The following is a 19,134-nucleotide window of genomic DNA, read 5'->3' on the forward strand; positions in this document are numbered from 1 at the left end:
ATAAATATGATTATAATTTGACATAATTCACTATATATTTATTGTTGTCGTTAATATAAGTTATTATTACTAGTGTGATTAATTTATAGTAAAGTATTGACGTTAGTATATTTGTGATTAATATATATTATTATATATAGAAATTTCTGAATTGATATTTTATGTATGAAAATTTTATTATTAAAGAGAATTCATAATTTCGTTGTAAGAGAATTGAGAAGTATTATTTATTATTAAAGAAAGAGAATGAATAAATTTTAACATAATATTTTATGTAAAATATAACTTTTTCTAAAATTTATAAATCAGTTAATCTAGTTGATTCAAAATTATATGTATGGTGATTTTCTTATAAATATTATATTTATAGATATATGATAAGGAATAGATATAATACGGTTAAAATTGAATCGAGTGCGAAACTATAAAATATATCTTTTAGGCTTTGTTCATTTGAATGAATTTGGGTTGGGGGAGAGTGATTGAGGGGATTTGAGAGGATCTCAAGATAAATTTTTTTGTTGTTTATTTGAGTGAATTTGGAGGTAAATGAGAGTTGATTTGGAAGTAAATTTTTTTAATTTGTCACGTCAATCAAATCCTACGCTAATTCTCACAAACTTTACTTCCAAATTCATTCTCACTTACCTCCAAATCCACTCAAATAAACTAACAAAAAAATTTACCTTCAAATCCCCTGAATCACTCTCTCCCAAATCTATTCAAGTGAACAAGTCCTTAATTTTTCTAAAATTTGATAAATTAGTTAAACTATTAATAACTATGTTGATTGAAAATTATACTAGAATAGTTATTTTCTTATAAATATTGTATTTATAGATATATGATAAGAAATATGAATGGTTAGAATTGAAATGAGTACTACCAAACTATAAATTCTGACTTTTAGTTTTTCTAAAAATTGATAAATTAGTTAATATATTAAGTAACTCTATTGATTGAAAATTATATCTGTATACTTATTTTCTTATAGTAAGTATTATATTTATAGATATATGATAAGGAATTAATATGATTATCGTTACAATTGAATTGAGTACCAAACTATAAATTATATCTTTTTATTATCTAAATCTTTATTGTACAGTTTAGAAACCTATAAATAGATAATAATGTGACAGATACTACTCACTCAATATTTATATAAGAAAAAGTTTTTTTAACCATTTTTCTTTTAAAACTTTTTGATAACGCGTAGTGTTGGTTTGTTATTGATCGGTTTTAAATACTTTTATAAAGTGGCGACACGTATCATATATAGTTTAAGAAATTTATGGAGATTGATCTTTTCTGAGTCATCATCTCTCCACATCTTGGAAGATCAAACTCAACTTCCTGAAGATCTCACTCAGTTCAAGATAGCAACGTTGCTCCAGGTTAGAAGAAAATCAATTTCAATAATTGTTTATCTAAATATTTATAATAATTATAAAGTTTTCGAGCATTGTGTAAGGGAACGTTAATAAGTAGCATTTGTGCATTAAGCAGAAACAGTGTTCATCACTGAAGATGGCACGCAAAGGGTTTATTCTGCTTCTGTTCTTCGCTCTTACCACACTCTCACCGATTGCTTTTGCGCAACAGCACTCATCTGTTGTGGAAGTTCTTTCTCTGAATCGAAGCACTTTTCCCACAGGCTTCGTTTTTGGGACAGCATCCTCGGCTTACCAGGTAAATGTTTTCCTTATTCTTATCGAAAAATCCTTCACATCTCAACCTAACCTTGTAATGTTTTCTTATGTTTCTTCGTCGTATGTATGTATAGTACGAAGGTGCGGCAAACGAAGGTGGAAGAGGACCAAGCATATGGGATGCATACACTCACAAATATCCAGGTTTTTTTCTTTTTGCTGTGTTTAATTAATCTCTTTAATATGATATAATTGTATTTTACTTTCTAAACTTAAAAATAATTGATAATAATCTGATTATATGAATGTGTAATACTTACAGACAAGATAAGGGGTAAAAGTAATGGAGATGTTGCTGTTGACCAGTATCATCGCTACAAGGTAAACTTCAAATTTTAGTGATGATAACATAGGATTAATGAAGAAACCAATTATCTCTCTCCCTCAGTAATTAATCATTTTCGAATGTTGTTTTCTGTTTATATAACAGGAAGATATCCAGATAATGAAGAATATGAATCTGGATTCATACAGATTTTCCATCTCTTGGTCTAGAATTTTACCAAGTAAGATCAAAGTTGATGAGAAAATTTCGTTTTTGAAATTACTGTAGTTGGATCTTTCACGTTAACGATTTCAATCTTGTTGTTCATATATAGATGGAAAGCTGAGTGGAGGTGTAAACCCAGAAGGGATCAGATATTACAACAATCTTATCGATAATTTGCTAGTCAACGGTCAACATTCTTGCTTTATACCCTCTTCTTTTTTTTTCTTCATTAAAGTTTACGTTTTTATAGTAAGTGACAAGACCTAAATATTAACGTTGCAGGTATAGAACCATACGTGACACTTTTTCACTGGGATCTTCCCCAATCTTTGGAAGAAGAATACGGAGGTTTTTTAAGTCGTCGCGTTGTGTAAGTTATACAAAAATTAATTTCTATTCAAAATCACTAGTAGCATAATTACAAATGTACATAATTATTATTTTTCTTATCTTTTTTTAATCTTCTGAATTTTATATTAATTATCATTATAAAATAATAATTTTGTTGTGTTCTTAATTTTTCAGAGATGATTTTCGAGACTATGCAGAAATTTGTTTCAGATATTTTGGAAACAGGGTGAAATATTGGATTACTCTAAATGAGCCATGGTCTTACAGTAATATTGGTTATGCAGTTGGAAACTTTCCACCGGGTCGATGCTCTAAATGGCTAGATTCAACTTGTTTTGGAGGTGACTCAGGAACAGAACCTTATATTGTTACACATTATCTACTACTTGCTCATGCAGCCGCCGTACATGTTTACAAGACAAATTTTCAGGTTTTTTAGTTTCTATGAGAACTTTTAAATCTTCATATTTCATTAGAATTCCACAATGTTGTGAGAGCTCACAAGCATTTTATTCTGGTATAACATTCTTATTTATTTAACATTCAAAACACTTTATGCAGAACACTCAGAAAGGTGTCATCGGCATAACACTTAATTCTAATTGGTATGAACCATATTCGAATAGCGAAGCTGATAAAGACGCTGCCATACGAGCAGTTGACTTCATGTTTTGATGGTAATTGCTTAACTCTACTAGAGGACAGACATTGCTGAAGAGATTAATATACAGTAGTTGTTATGTTTTTGTTTTCAAACATTCTCAAATTTGATATTTTCATATGTAATAATGATTATAGGTACATGGAACCGTTGACATCAGGAAAATATCCAAAGAGCATGCGTTCTCTAGTTGGTAAACGGTTGCCAAAGTTTTCAAGACATGAACGAAAACTTGTTGCTGGTTCAATAGATTTTCTTGGACTAAACTATTACACCACTAACTATGCTGCCAATACATCCAAAGCCAACAAACCTAGTTATACTACTGATGCTAATGCCAATCAAATAAGTGAGGAAACCTTTTATCTATTAATTATATATTTATGTTATAAATGTTGAGTCCATGAAAATCATTTTTTTCTTTTGTTTTGTATATTTTCCAGCTGTTCGCAATGGAGTTGCCATTGGTCCTCAGGTATGTATTAGGTCATGTCAAATTGTAGAAACATATTGTTATTAGTTATTGGTTTTTCTATAACTTGATTTGTAATTATACTTGCAGTTTGGTCCAAGTTGGTTATATGTCTACCCCAAGGGACTTAGAGAACTGCTGCTTCATATCAATACAGTATACAACCGTCCTTTGATCTACATCACAGAAAATGGTAATTAAATTATCTTCAAAATATATTTTAAAGTGAATATTTCAAAATATAGAATTTCAATATAAAGCTTGTATCTTTATATACGATTTTTGTTCTAACATATAAATGTATGTTACTTTTTATTAATAGGTATGGGTGATATTTACACTGATCCGACATTATCTGTTAAAGAAATGCTTCAAGATACTTACAGAATTGATTATTTTTATCGCCATCTTTATTATCTACTCTCTGCAATCAGGTAATACATCATTTTTCACATATTAATTAATTTTTAATTTTGGTTTTGCTAATTAGAATTTATTTTTTTGACTTATAAGGGATGGCGTAAAGGTAAAAGGATACTTTGCATGGTCATTGTTGGACAATTTTGAATGGAAAGACGGCTATGTAGTGCGATTTGGACTAAACTTTGTGGATTACAAAAATGGTTTGAAGCGGCATGCCAAACAATCTGCAAAATGGTTCAAAGCTTTTCTTCAGAGAGATTAGATTTCAGGGAAATTCTACTATTAGACTTTATAAATTATCTTTGGTGTAATGCCAATTCATTTAATAATATTCAATAAAGTGTGTTTTATTATTATTTTTATTAATGTAATGAAGCATATTTAATATTTCCTTCAATCCTTTGATATGCGTGGTAAAACAATATTAATTACATTTTTATTATTTGTACTCTTATCATAAGGTAAAACAGAAAATTTTATAAATATTTCATTAAAATAAAAAATATTTTATATTTTTTTTGTTTTTCTAAAAGAAATTCTATCAATATAACAATCCAAAATATATAGTTTTAGTATAATAAAACACACCTACTTCGTATTATTGTTCAATCCATATCTAATACATATGTTTATATTATTTATATATATATATATATATATATAATATAAAATAACAGTTTGTCCAATTTCGAAATTTAAAAAAAAATTATACTATTTTTGTAATTTCGGAAACAAATTAATCTAAATTTGCAAAAAAAAAAATGTCCCTTTTTCTCATCTCAATCTTCATACACATATGCAAACAAAATTTTCTCTTTACATCATAAATTCACCTTAGAAATAATTAATGTTATTTGATACGTTGAATATTTGACCGCTTGATATTTTAAATGTTTAGTCTTCTTAAATGCATTTATTTATTTCTTTATTTTAAGTAGTAATAAAGAGAAAAAAGTTATTTTTTAAGGTTATGGAAAGATAAAAAAGAGACTGGAGGAGAGCATAATTTATTTTAATTTTAATTTTAACCGTCCGGCTTATAAAAGACGTTGAAAAGGTCCACAGAGAAAGCTAGTAAGAGAGAATCCGTTCCCTATAAATATAAGAGTAGAGGGAAGAGCATAGGGAAAAAGACAAAGAGAGAAATGGTAGCAAGCGGATGCTTTTCAAACGCTCCTGTTCTCAACGCTTCGAGCGGCGTTGGTCACGTTATCAATGTCGGTGGTGTTAACTCCTACGTCACCGGTTCTCCTCTCGCCGTTCTCGCCATTCTTCTTGTTTCTGATGTTTATGGTATTCAACAATCTTCTTCTCTTCCAATTATTGGAGTCTGTGTGTTAATAATTCAGTTCAATGTATATGTGATTTCGTTCCTTTGTCTTAATTCCTTGTTTTGTTTATCAGTTTTATTATCTTCATCTAACTTCACGCGCTCAATCTGTTTTGCAGGATTTAAAGCACCACTTCTAAGGTATGGTGCTTAATTTAAATTTAATTTAACAATTGAATGTCTAAACCACAAATTAAACACGCATTTAGTTTAATAATTTAATGTCTAAATCACAAATGAAGCTCGCAATTGATTTAATGTAATGTGTTCCGTGATGATCAATATTATCTGTTATGTACTGTGAAGGAAAATTGCAGACAAGGTTGCAGATAATGGGTATTATGTCCTGGTTCCTGACTTCTTGCATGGTGACCCTTATGATCCTAAGAATGTGTCAAGGCCAACCCGTGTTTGGTTAAAAGATCATGAACCGGTTAATTCTTACTTAATTATACTTGCTTGTTCTGATTTTGATAGAGGATTCACATGTTACAACCTGTGACTTGTTTGAAAGTTGCACTGCATTTTGTGTGATGCTTACATTGCATATTAAATCTGTAGGGAAAAAGCTCTGAAGAAGCAAAATCTATTATTGAAGCCTTGAAAAGAAAAAATGTTTCCGCTGTTGGAGTTGCTGGTTTTTGTTGGGGAGGTGAGTGACTTTTACTGATTCGTGTGCTTTATCTCTTCTACTATGTGTCATTTTGCAATTTCTGGTCACCTTTGGAATAATTCACAGAATGTTCTGCGTTTTTTCTCTTGCTGTCAGCTAAGACCGTTACCAACCTAGCAAAAACTGAACTCATCCAAGCTTCTGTGCTATTACATCCATCATATATAGTTGTGAATGACATCCGTGGTATGAATTCTCAATATTTTGGATTGTTTCTTATTTTACATATTCCCTGTATACGATTCCCAAGTAGTACATTCTTAAAGGAAAATTTACTTTAACTAAACATGTTTTGATGCAAGACCAAGAAACATCCCACTCTGTCAATGATTCAAACGTTACAGAATCATTAATGTTATTTTTATTTGAAAGAACACCTGCAATGACTGACATCAGCTTTTTTGTAATTTTATAAAATCTCCTTTCTTTCTGTCTTTCATTTCTTTAATGGTTGAATAAAGATATAAATCTTAAAGCAGTGATTGAGATAGTTAATTCTTTATCTTTTCAGGTGTTAATGTTCCAATTGCTATACTTGGAGCAGAGCATGACTCACTCTCTCCTCCAAAGCTTGTGAAAGAATTTGAAGAAGTCCTGAAAGCTAAACCTCAGGTACCATGAATGTTTTCTTCTTTTTCTGATTATGTACTCTAATTTAGTATTATCAGCTTGATGATTTGCTAATTAACTTTTGTAACCAGTTGCATATGTGTTTTTGATGTTATTGTTGCAAGTCAATTTTGTCTTTCTCTAGTTATACAAACTTGGCTAGCTTTTACATTAGACAAGTAAAATTTGAGTCGAACCACATGAATATGGCAATTAAGTTAATGGTTTTTAGGCATCCAAAGTATCTGTTTATGGTCATTAATGGGCACATTTTGTCTCTTCTCTGGTGGAGTTTATGACTTGTGTACCAATTTTTGTTTTGTGCAGATTGATAGTTATGTAAAAGTATTTCCTAACGTCTCACATGGTTGGACTTTGAGGTACGACCCTACAGATCCTAAAGCTGCTATGGCTGCAGGGAACGCTCACAAAATCATGATAAATTGGTTTGATAAACATCTTAAGAAGTAAGAAATCTTGTAATGTGATTTTTTATTGTATCAATGCGTCATAATAATTCTATGTTTGATAAAAATAAATAAATTGTCACAACATATGTTATGGGTGTGACAAACTATAAAAAAAATTGTCATTTTCCACCTAAAATTTGAAAAAAAAAAACAATTCTGAAATAGCCTATTTAATAAGTAGACAGGTTAAATAGTTTTTCTGTACTCAAATTATTATAAAAATTTGTTTTATCTCTAAATTAAATTGTATTTGATTTTTAAAAATTATAAAGTATTTAATTTTGTATTTTATGAAAGTCAATGTAAATATATTTTTGTTGAAATGTTTTTCATATAATAAATGAAGTTTTATAATAAATTAAAATCTAATCGATTTTATGAGAAGAATGTTTTATATAATTATGTTATTCATGCTCGTATTAATTGCATTCAATAAAAAGACTTTACAGATTTATATTTTTATATACTAATTAAAATTATTCTCTCTCTTGCATAAATACAAGAATTTTACACTAATCCTTAATAAGTCCATTAAGTATCGAAGAATAATATGTATAAAATACATAATACAAATAGTATAATAGTAATTAGTACATTTACTTGTAATTTATTTAACAATATATAATATTGTTTTATCATGCTTATTATGGATATCATTCTTAATATGTGTTATTATCATCTAATTTTATATTATTGTATCTAGTTGATTATGATTTTGTTTGAGTTTAATAAGTAAGCATAAACAAAAAAAAAGTATTTAAAAAACGCCTAGAGTATGTACCGGTTATTATCAAAATCAAAACATAAAGTGAATATTAGGCTTTGGTTTAGATAACCGCTATATTAAGTTTCAATTAATACAAAAACCGAAACATAAGTATTAGACTTCAGTTTTATAAATAATCGGAGTCTAATCCTTTCTGATTTAAATAAATAATTATTTTATTTTACACAATCAAAAATTTAATACTCCTTTACTTTCTAGTGAAAATTAAAACATAATTTCCTTTTTTTATTTTTTATTATGTAGTAACATTTTTATACTTCGATTCTTCTATAATCAAAATTGAATATGTTTCGGTTAGTAACATAAGCCAAAAAAATCATATCTTTTTATTTTTATTAAATTTGTCTCATTTGATTAATTGATATAATAATCAAAATAACATGCAAAAACTCTTTTTTACACCAGTGACGTTAACATAAAACATTTACAAAATAGAGAAAATTCAGAATATATATATATATATATATATATATATATATATATATATATTTTTTGTGACATCCCAGAAATATAACACACAACTATATACAGGTGTCCACATTTAATAATATGAAAGAATAGTTACTATAATACGAACGTCAAACTTACAGTTATTACAGAATATCTATTAAGTTTTTCGTTTAACTTTGCAAGAGCTTCCTATACTACTACCGAATGTTCAACATATAATCGAATGGTTATATTTACAGAACAAAAAAGGATGATCATTGCAATAGAAAACCAAACGGTAACATGGATAAAACAGAAAACAAGGGTAAGCTACTATAATTCAATTAAGCAAGTATTCACACAAGTAATAAACTACAAGCCCTTACAGAACGAACGCTATAACATACAGGAGCCAATATAGATATCACACATAACTGAAATATAATAATACTATACAACCGACACTTGACTTGACCATCCGGATTGTATGAATACGTAGCTTGAGGCCGTTCATGCACTCGGGTGGTGTAGTAACTGGAAAACCATCAGCTGCCACCCGAGGTTAGTCCGTTATAACTCACCCAATTACTTATGGGCTAGGACCTCCTGTCATTCTCACACAATGACTTACCCATCTCTACTTGAGAACTGGTAATCATCAGAATATCAGGATGAACTCCATGAATTCCACTATCTGTATTCATACTTTACCACCACAATACCCTTTCACTGAGACATTTCTCCCCGGAATTCTCTTCCACATTACTTAAAAACATACACATATACTTGAATACCCATAATGTTTCTCATTCATAATGAATCTTTACTATAATAAACAACCAGCACCAATCCATAACATCAGCATAACAAGATTAGACAACATTTCATATAAAAAGACCGAACGCTCACATAATACTACTCTTAAATACAACTGGACAAGAAAGATCAATACAACAGACAAAATAACCGATCGTTCATGTAATCGTGAGGACTTTGACATGAACCAAACCCATTTTTAAGAATACACACTCTAATTAAATCAAATGCTTAACTTAAGGCTGAACTATATTTAACTCTTCTCGCCACTAGAACGAATGGTATTCCACTATTCAACAAAACCGAACGCTTAAAGCTTATACTGAGCACTTATAACTACTGACACTTGGTGTAAGACCGAACGTTACTTCCTTATTTGACAAAGCCGAACACCTAGAGCTTATACCGAACACTATGATTACTCCTACAAACTATTCAATAAACCTAATACTTTTAAGGAAACTGAACGTTAAGATATTTTAGCCGAAATATAAATAAACTTATACACTATCATAAAGGAATATATCTTAAGCCTATTACTAGTACGAAGTTTACTAATAATAATATATGAACTATCACAAACCCAATTTACCTAATCGAATAAGACTGATTAAAACTGTATATAACCATCAACACTTGATATATTAATCACTTCCTATAAAACGAACGACTACAAACTGGTAAGGCCAAAATGCTAACTCTATTGATAGTTTATTCACTAACCATAACCGAACGGTTAAAACCAAACACCCAACTATTCTACGTAATTTTGCAGAATCCTTATCGACTTATACAAAACCACCAAAATCCAGAAATCATACAAGTCATACGCTCATATACAAATCATCAATCCATTCATTCCATACATACACAAAATCAACACATGCATAATTAAATTTAATAACTTCCCTTACCTCTTAACAGACCGCTCGCTCACAAGATGGAATTTGCACCACGACCAGACACTCAACCTCCCAGATTTACTGTTTTTAGGAAAACAAACCACCCAAAAGACCCGAACCATGATCAGAACCTTAGAAGAAGAAGAAAATAAACACATGCAACAAAAACTTGGTTTGCATGTGCCCCAAACTAAACTTTATTAAAATCAGAAAGACCTACCAGTTCAAACCACTAAACGTTCGGTTGAAAGTAGGATCCTTACCACCAGCAACCTTACATATACTCTGATGGATGATCAGATGGAAGAAAACGTGAGATTCAATGGAGGAAAAGATGATAATTTTAGAGAGAAGTTAGAGAGAAGAAGGAGAAACTAGTTCAGAAGATTTGGAGAAGATCGCATGCAAAGAGTGGAACCAACTTTTGAAATTTTAGCTTATATACTCCCTCAGAAAAACCGATCATCCACTCTTCTGTTGTTACCTGTCTTCCACTTTCTGAGACTCGTTCTCCTCTTGCAGACACCCATTTCCCATTACGATGAGGAATTTAATGGTTCTGATATATATATATATATATATATATATATATATATATATATATATGTATATATGTATATATGTATATATGTATATATGTATATATGTATATATGTATATATGTATATATGTATATATGTATATATGTATATATGTATATATGTATATATGTATATATGTATATATGTATATATGTATATATGTATATATGTATATATGTATATATGTATATATGTATATATATATATGTATATAGATACATATATATATAGATACATATATATATATATATACATATATATATATATACATATATATATATATACATATATATATATATACATATATATATATATACATATATATATATATACATATATATATATATACATATATATATATATACATATATATATATATACATATATATATATATACATATATATATACATACATATATATATACATACATATATATATACATATATATATATATACATATATATATATATATATACACACACGTACCTTATTTTATATAATAACAGAAAATTTTAAAAGTTTACAAATGTTCGTGTATGAAATACAACTACACTAATAAACTATAAAGAACACAGAATAGTAAGTTAATCAGAATAAAATAAGTTACAAAAGGGATCATAATTATAAGCATATATTTTCAAACCAGTAGATTATATTAATCTCATTCAAAACACTTCGAGTCAATATGCAAACTCAAACTGAAGAGGATCTATACATACATAATATCTAAATATCAAACAAATATCTTTCAAAAAAATTGCATTGAACATGTCTATAAAAAATAACACTTAATTCATTCTAAACGAAACGATAGAGAATCTCAACTCTATAGGTCCCAGTGTTTGGTCATAAAATTTTATATATTATTTTTATATGGTTGAAAGAATTTTCAAGCCATTTATGATATATTGCGATAAGAGTGCATACTCTAAATCTCTTTGGAAATAAAAAAAGAGTTACTCTCTCTCAGAACATTTTTTTTATATTAAATATCAGTTTATTAGTTTTTTCAGATGCTCTGACAATTATAGTATTACAGTTTTTTAACTATTGAACTACGTTACTTTGTTATATTTTTTGTTATAATAAATATTGCCAGTTATTACACAATATAAGTATATTATTTTGGTAATTCATAATTTTCATATTATTTTTTAATGTGTAATTAGTTTTAATTGTCAAATTTTGATTATGGACTACTATTTAATTGGAAGAATGTTAAATTAATCATGTACTAATCTCAGCTAATGATTAAAATATTATTTTTATTATTATTTGAGAATTAAAAAATATGATTATTTGAATCATATTGTAATTAGATTGGCCTAATAATGAATTGGACCATGACTAATAATCGGACAGTTGACGAGTGCCTGTCTATTCTAAAAATATTATAAATTTCTAATCCACCAAACGACACGTCTTCTCTAAATAATTTCCTAAGATGTGTATAGAAAACAGTCAAGAATAGAATTCAGTGATGCTTACAGATAATTAGGTATATATTACCAATTATTCTATAATTACATTTTTTTCGTATTTATAAATATTATAAAATTCCTTGATATTATTCTTAATTTAAAAAATTCAAATTCAAATTTCTCATTTCCAAATTTAACATTCTAAATAATATTTTCAATGTGGATCAGATATGTATACTAATTTTTATGTTAATTAATTAATTACTATATATATATAATTATTAAAAATTAAATATATGTAGAATTATCTTAATTATTAAATAAAATTAATACAATAAATATTTTTATATTAAAATTATAATTTTTAAATTATTATTTATTTAAAATAAAATATGATAATATAATTATAATTTTTTATATTATTATTAACGGAGGTATTATTAGCTGCATCTGGACAATTTGTAGACATGTCTATCTACTGTTCCTATGAATAAATGGATCACAATCTGATGACATTCATTTTTTAGTCAAACCAGAAAATCTTTCTACATACAAAAATTCAATCTAACACTAATTGTTTTAAACATTTAGAACCATGTAAAAAAATATATTAATCCACGTTTCAAATATTAAATTCCAACATTATGTCTTTTCAATATATTTTTAATCCACTGGTCAACATTGCGTGTTACTTTAGTGTTTATTATATTCGAATTGTGTAGAGTATGGAACTGAAATGCCGGCAACAATCCTGCTCAAGATACAATATACTAAGCAAATTAATACTACTATGTTAGACTTTTCAAACATTTTTCTTGATAACATTATTTTCAATGTCAAAATAATATTAATTATTACTTCTTATTCTTTACTTAATTTTTTAATTTATTGTAATCTGAAAATCAACAAAGATAAGATTTTATAAATATTTCATCAAAATAAAAAATATCTATTAAAGGACCTTCTTTTGAAAAAACCGAGGAAGTATACTGCGAACCAATTATCGAAATAGATATATTTTTTGGTTTTTCTAATTGTCGAATTTTTTAAAGTTTAATATGACATTAATTATTTTTTGTTATGATATATAAATAAAATAGATTTTTTTATAAATATCTTACTAAAAAAACTATCATTATTCACCCAACTTCTTTTATTCAAGGGAAGTTTTTTATACGAGGAAAGATTGACTTAAAGTAAAAAAGACAAATTTTTAAACAAAATAAACAAATTTCTAAATAAATTTATTTAAAACATTATTCAATAAAAAAAATAAGTTTTTTTAGTATTTCTTAAAATACTTTATCATTATAATATCATTTCTTAAAGATGAAGTCACAGTGACAGCAACTATTTAAGAAATTTTTGTGAGAGATGTAAGAAAAATACTTTAGACAACACTTAACTGTGACAGATATTATCAACATAGTATATAGTTTAATGGCGGCTTAAATGGTATCGCATGTTACAAACCTCGAATTTTGTATTTTTTGTGTGGTCAACAACAGTGATAAGAGAATAGTAATTAAGCAAGTGGCATGTCCTTTCAAGTTTCAAGTGGGGTCCATGCCCATGATTGTAATGACCATTCAAACCCTGCGTCAGTCATGCATATAAGGTAAAATGGAGATAGGAGTTTGAGCACAGCAGAAGGAAAACAGAGAGACAACAATGGTGGGAAGTGAATGCTATTCGAACCCTCCCATTCTCAATGCTTCAAGTGGTGTTGGCTATGTTACCAATATCGCCGGTGTTAACACCTATGTCACTGGTTCTCCTCTCGCCATTCTTGCCATCGTTCTTGTTTCTGATGTTTATGGTATTCTTTCTTCCAAATATATCAACACCATTATTACTCTTTGCTTCTGTATATATAATTTTATTGAAGTTCCAAACGTTGAAATTTGTGTTCGTGTATTGATTTTAAGTGACCAAACAGATTGAAAGAAAACCTGTCAGAAACAGAAACTATCTAACATAACTGGGTTCTGTTTCTTGTTATAGATACTACTGAAACCAGTGACTCAGTTATTCTATTTGTAACATAACTGAGTTCTGTTTCTTGTCAAGAGTACAAGACGAAGGTGCTTTAATTAATTCAGTTTCGTCTATCTGTAATTTATTTTCTTCATTATGATTATTACGTGGATTAGAGATAAAGGTGAATTCATAGTAGATACAAATTTATAAGACTGAGTTGAAATGCATTGTGATGATTTTGAAATCAGCAATATATCAGTTTCCCTGAGACATTGTTAATTCCCTGTTTGGTGTATCTATTTGTTTGTTTCTGCCGACAGTTATATTACCTTTAACCAATATCTTTAACTAACTTTACATGCTCAATTTGTCTTGTAGGATTTAAACCACCACTTTTAAGGTATGTTACTTTCAATGCCTGATTTACTCAGTTTATCTCTCTGCTTATTCTCTGTTAGGTCATATGTAATGTCTCCCATTTTGTAAGCAAATACTATTTCTATGGAGGCCACAAGGCATAAAATGAATTGAATTCTTAAGGTAGTTTAATAACATATTTTTTGGGTAAATGAATGAACACTATGGTTTGAGTAAATTAAATTACAAAAGATACTTTGAAAAATGTTTAAAGTGGTAAAATTATTTGAATTGTATGTTATGTTGCATAGGAAAATTGCAGACAAAGTTGCAAACCATGGGTATTTTGTGGCGGTTCCTGACTTCTTCCATGGAGAACCCTACAATCGTGACAATGCGAGCAGGCCTTTCACTCCTTGGTTAAATGATCATGACCCGGTTAGTTCTTACTTAATGATAATTGCTTCTTTATCATTTATCATTGATTTAGCAAGAAAAGAAATGTTCTTTCTGTTCTTCATAAGTCAACGTTAGGTTCTTATATTGGAATATTTAGATGTTTGGACTCTGTAAGCTAAAGGGTCGCCACCATTTTATGTGGTGTCTGATTTGCAAATCAAATATCATGTCTGTTTGCGTTCAGATGAATAAAAATTGTGACTTTTCTGTAAACTGTAATACATTTTGTCTGATTCTGATATTACCTATTGAATGTGCAGGGAAAAGGTATTGAAACTGCAAAACCTGTCATTGAAGCCTTGAAAAGAAAAGGTGCTTCTGCTGTGGGAGTTGCTGGTTTCTGTTGGGGTGGTAAGTGACTTTGTATTTTGCAGTTTCAGGTCACCTTAAGTATAAACTACAGAATGTAATGTGTGTTTTGTCTTTCTCTCAGCTAGGACTGTGACTAACCTTGGAAAAGCCAAACTTGTTCAAGCTTCTGTGCTATTACATCCATCATATATCACTGTGGATGACATCCGTGGTATGAATTCTCAATCAGATGACAAAAACTTCAACTTTTTGTGAATTTGACAGTATACAGTAAATCTCTTTTTGATGCTGTCTTTTATGGTTGAATAAAGATACAAATCTCAAAAGATGTCAGTTGTGAAAGAGTCACTTTGATCTTTTTCAGGTGTTGAAGTTCCAATTGCTATACTTGGAGCTGAGCACGACTCACTCTCCCCTCCAAAGCTCCTAAATCAATTTAAACAAGTCTTAAATGCTAAACCTGAGGTACGATGAAACTTATTTTCCTTTTGTAGTAGTTATGTTCTGTCATTTTAGGTTTTTTATTTTTAAAAAAAATAAACATGTCATATGTCTTTAGACTTTGCTGCGTGAACATGAATTTCATAGGATAAGAGGTGGGGACAATCAGAATTGTCAATTAATTAACACGTTTTACTTTTTAGTTATATCCAATATTTGTCAAAATAAACATTGTTTTATTTTCTATGGCCATGGACATATTTTGTCGAATATCTCTTCACTTTATTAGTACAAGTGTACTGAGTTTTTGTTTTGTGCAGATTGATAGTTATGTGAAGATATTTGCTAACGTCTCACATGGATGGACTGTGAGGTACGATCCTAATGATCCAAAAGCTGTGAAGGCTGCTGGGAAGGCTCATAAAATCATGATAAATTGGTTTGATAAACATCTTAAGAAGTGAGAAAAATGTTGTCATCTCATGTTTGATTTGTATCCTTTTGTCTGCTTGAACAATGGAGAAGAGGAACTACCACGTTGTGTTTATCAAACAAATAAATTGTATCAGGACAAATGTTATCTGACAGATTAACCATAAAAATATCACAGAAGCCAATTTTTAAATGCTCTGTTTTTTCATTTCCAAATTTATTAAGGGTGGTATTCGTTTTTTAGATCTAACTATTATGTCTTTTATTTTTATTTTTTGAATTAATAAAAGTAAAAAATATTATTTTATATATTTATAAATAGTGGTTACTAATGCTTAAGAGTTAATGTAAAGAATAGTGCATATTTTTTAAAACAATATTTGTATACATGAAATATTTTGGTTATTCGTAAGAATATTGAATAGACTGCGTTTTCAATAATATATGTTATTTTTTTATCAAATATTTGATAAATAAATATATATATATATAAAATATTAGTTTTAGAAAATATTTAAGTATGTATAAATATATGTAAATACAATTATATTATATCAAAGATAAATTTAGATATTTATGAATGTATGTTAATTTTTTGGCAAGTATACTAAATCGTTGTATATAAAATAAGTTTAGAGTATTGTTATCCAAAGCACTTGTGCAACAACAATTCTTTCTTTTATAACTCAATTAAACAGTTGCAAGGAATTATATTTAAAAGAAACTTGGTTTAAATTGAGTTTCGTGAATCATATGAAGATAAAACTTTATACAATATATCTTTATTTCATTCAAACATTCACATCAAGGCATACTAGTCCTAATTCCTTAGCAACTAATTTTATATTTATATATCAAAATGTTAATTCCTTAGTCAATTTAACATACAATTTGCATTAAGTCCGATGCTAAAAATGTTGAGTTATCCTAGATCCCAAATCACTTAGGTGTTTTATCTATGTTCATGTTCAAAGTTACTTTCGAGTAATCAAAGACATTCAAATAATATTATATTTTCATATAATGTTATTAAATTCAAGAAAGAGCATATAAATGAACAAAGATATATTAAACATGAAAATTACATCAGATTTAACTACTCCTAGACATGTACACATTTGAAACAATCCCTTGTAACAATGTGTATTGATGCTTGAAGTAGTCTCCGGAAGTTCCTGAGATGTTTTCGTTTCTTTCCTTTGTTCGAAACTTCTCTCAGAAGTTCTTTCTATCTATTTCTCACTTTAAAAGTCAAATTGAAAAAATAATTAATTCGCTAAACGCACAACTCTTTATGCGCTAAGCGAATATTCAACCGCTGCATATCTTTAATTGTCCTTTATTCACTCACTGAGTTGTGCTGATGTGCTGAGCGAATAAAACTCTATTTAGCTGAGCGATTTAATGCTGGCTTAGCGAGAAACATCTGATAGCACCCTACTTTGATGTATAAATTCCTGTACAATTTATTAGACACTTTTCTATTTCTAATTATAACTTTTCAATAAAAAAAATACATTATTTCATGATTAAATACAAATTTTAAGTTAATTAATAAATATAAAAACATATATTTTTCATACTTATCATGCATCCCATGTGCTTGGTTCTATCCCACCTTCTTTTGCCGCACCTTCGTAATATACATACATACGACGAAGAAACATAAGAAAACATTACAAGGTTAGGTTGAGATGTGAAGGATTTTTCGATAAGAATAAAGAAAACATTTACCTGGTAAGCCGAGGATGCTGTCCCAAAAACGAAGCCTGGGGAAAAGTGCTTCGGTTCAGAGAAAGAACTTCCACAACAGATGAGTGCTGTTGCGCAAAAGCAATCGGTGAGAGTGTGGTAAGAGCGAAGAACAGCAACAGAATAAACCCTTTGCGTGCCATCTTCAGTGATGAACACTGTTTCTGCTTAATGCACAAATGCTACCTTCCCTTACCCAATGCTCGAAAACTTTATAACTATTATAAATATATAATCATTATAAAATTATTGAAATTATCATGAAACTTTATAAACGAAAATAAATTGTAGAAAAATTTTATTAACGAATTTTAAAATTTAAATTAAAAATAAATTTTACTAACGAAATGATTACAAATGAAAAATCTGACAATAAATCTATTAATAATTTATATTTAGTTTACTAAAAAAATTCAATGATAAATTCGTCTATAATATAAATTTTATTTACTGATAAACAATCTGTTAATAAAAATTATCAATAATTTAAAATGCATATTAACTAAACTGATGTTAACATTTTTAATTTTTTCACTACTAATTATAGATATTTATTACTTTGTTAATTTTGGTGTTTATTAATTCATTAATTAGTTCATTAAATTTTACTGAGAAAAATAAATTTAATTATATAAAAAACATTTATTTCAAAATTAATATTTTTTTCAACATTAATTAATGGTGTTCTGATATTCTTTTAGTTTTTATTGATAAAAAATAATATTAATTATGAAAAACAGTTATCCTAAATTTTTTTATAATATAATACTTTATCACCATTAATTATTAAAATCTTATTTCTATTTTAATTTTTGTGTTAATTAATTAATTCATTAATTCCTTTAAATTTTATTGGTAAAAGTAATTTTAGTTACAGAAAAATATTTACCTTAAATTTTGTTTCTATTATAGTATAAGATTGTTTTTCCCATTAATTATTGATATTTTAATTTTTTTGATTTTTGTGTCAATTAATTAATTAGTTCATTTACATTTTATTAATAAAACTAATTAATCAATTAATCCAACTAGTGATGTGAAGTTGAGAAGGATGCACTTCAAATGATAGTTACATATGAGTGGGTTAAGAAATGCATATGGAATACCAATTTTGATTTTGTTGTTCTAACAGTTGAAGGTTCTACTTTGAAAGTGAAATAACATTACTATTTATTTTGTTATTCACTTGTTAAGATCAATAATATAATACGGATAACGTGTTTTACCATTTCTTTATTAAATTTAATATGTGGATTACAATCTATATTTTGTA

At 28.0% G+C, this 19,134-nt stretch overlaps 2 protein-coding genes and 1 pseudogene across 2 annotated transcripts; all 3 read left to right on the plus strand.

Moving 5' to 3' along the window:
* Positions 1-1,530: 1,530 nt before the first annotated feature.
* Positions 1,531-4,371, plus strand: LOC108333870 (beta-glucosidase 12-like; annotated as a pseudogene).
* Positions 4,372-5,194: 823 nt separating this feature from the next.
* Positions 5,195-7,196, plus strand: LOC108333873 (endo-1,3;1,4-beta-D-glucanase). Its single transcript, XM_017569348.2, has 7 exons — positions 5,195-5,402; positions 5,559-5,580; positions 5,746-5,872; positions 6,001-6,091; positions 6,209-6,298; positions 6,624-6,724; positions 7,049-7,196. Exons 1-7 carry the CDS (start codon positions 5,255-5,257, stop codon positions 7,190-7,192), a joined length of 723 nt encoding a protein of 240 aa, XP_017424837.1. The 5' UTR covers positions 5,195-5,254; the 3' UTR covers positions 7,193-7,196.
* Positions 7,197-13,756: 6,560 nt separating this feature from the next.
* On the plus strand, positions 13,757-16,302 carry LOC108333874 (endo-1,3;1,4-beta-D-glucanase). The gene is made up of 7 exons (XM_017569349.2): positions 13,757-13,947; positions 14,487-14,508; positions 14,777-14,903; positions 15,185-15,275; positions 15,358-15,447; positions 15,601-15,701; positions 15,998-16,302. The coding sequence occupies exons 1-7, from the start codon at positions 13,800-13,802 to the stop codon at positions 16,139-16,141; spliced, it is 723 nt and encodes a 240-aa protein (XP_017424838.1). The 5' UTR covers positions 13,757-13,799; the 3' UTR covers positions 16,142-16,302.
* Positions 16,303-19,134: the final 2,832 nt, after the last annotated feature.

This window comes from Vigna angularis, chromosome 11 (assembly GCF_016808095.1).
Source record: "Vigna angularis cultivar LongXiaoDou No.4 chromosome 11, ASM1680809v1, whole genome shotgun sequence".
NCBI lineage: Eukaryota > Viridiplantae > Streptophyta > Magnoliopsida > Fabales > Fabaceae > Vigna > Vigna angularis.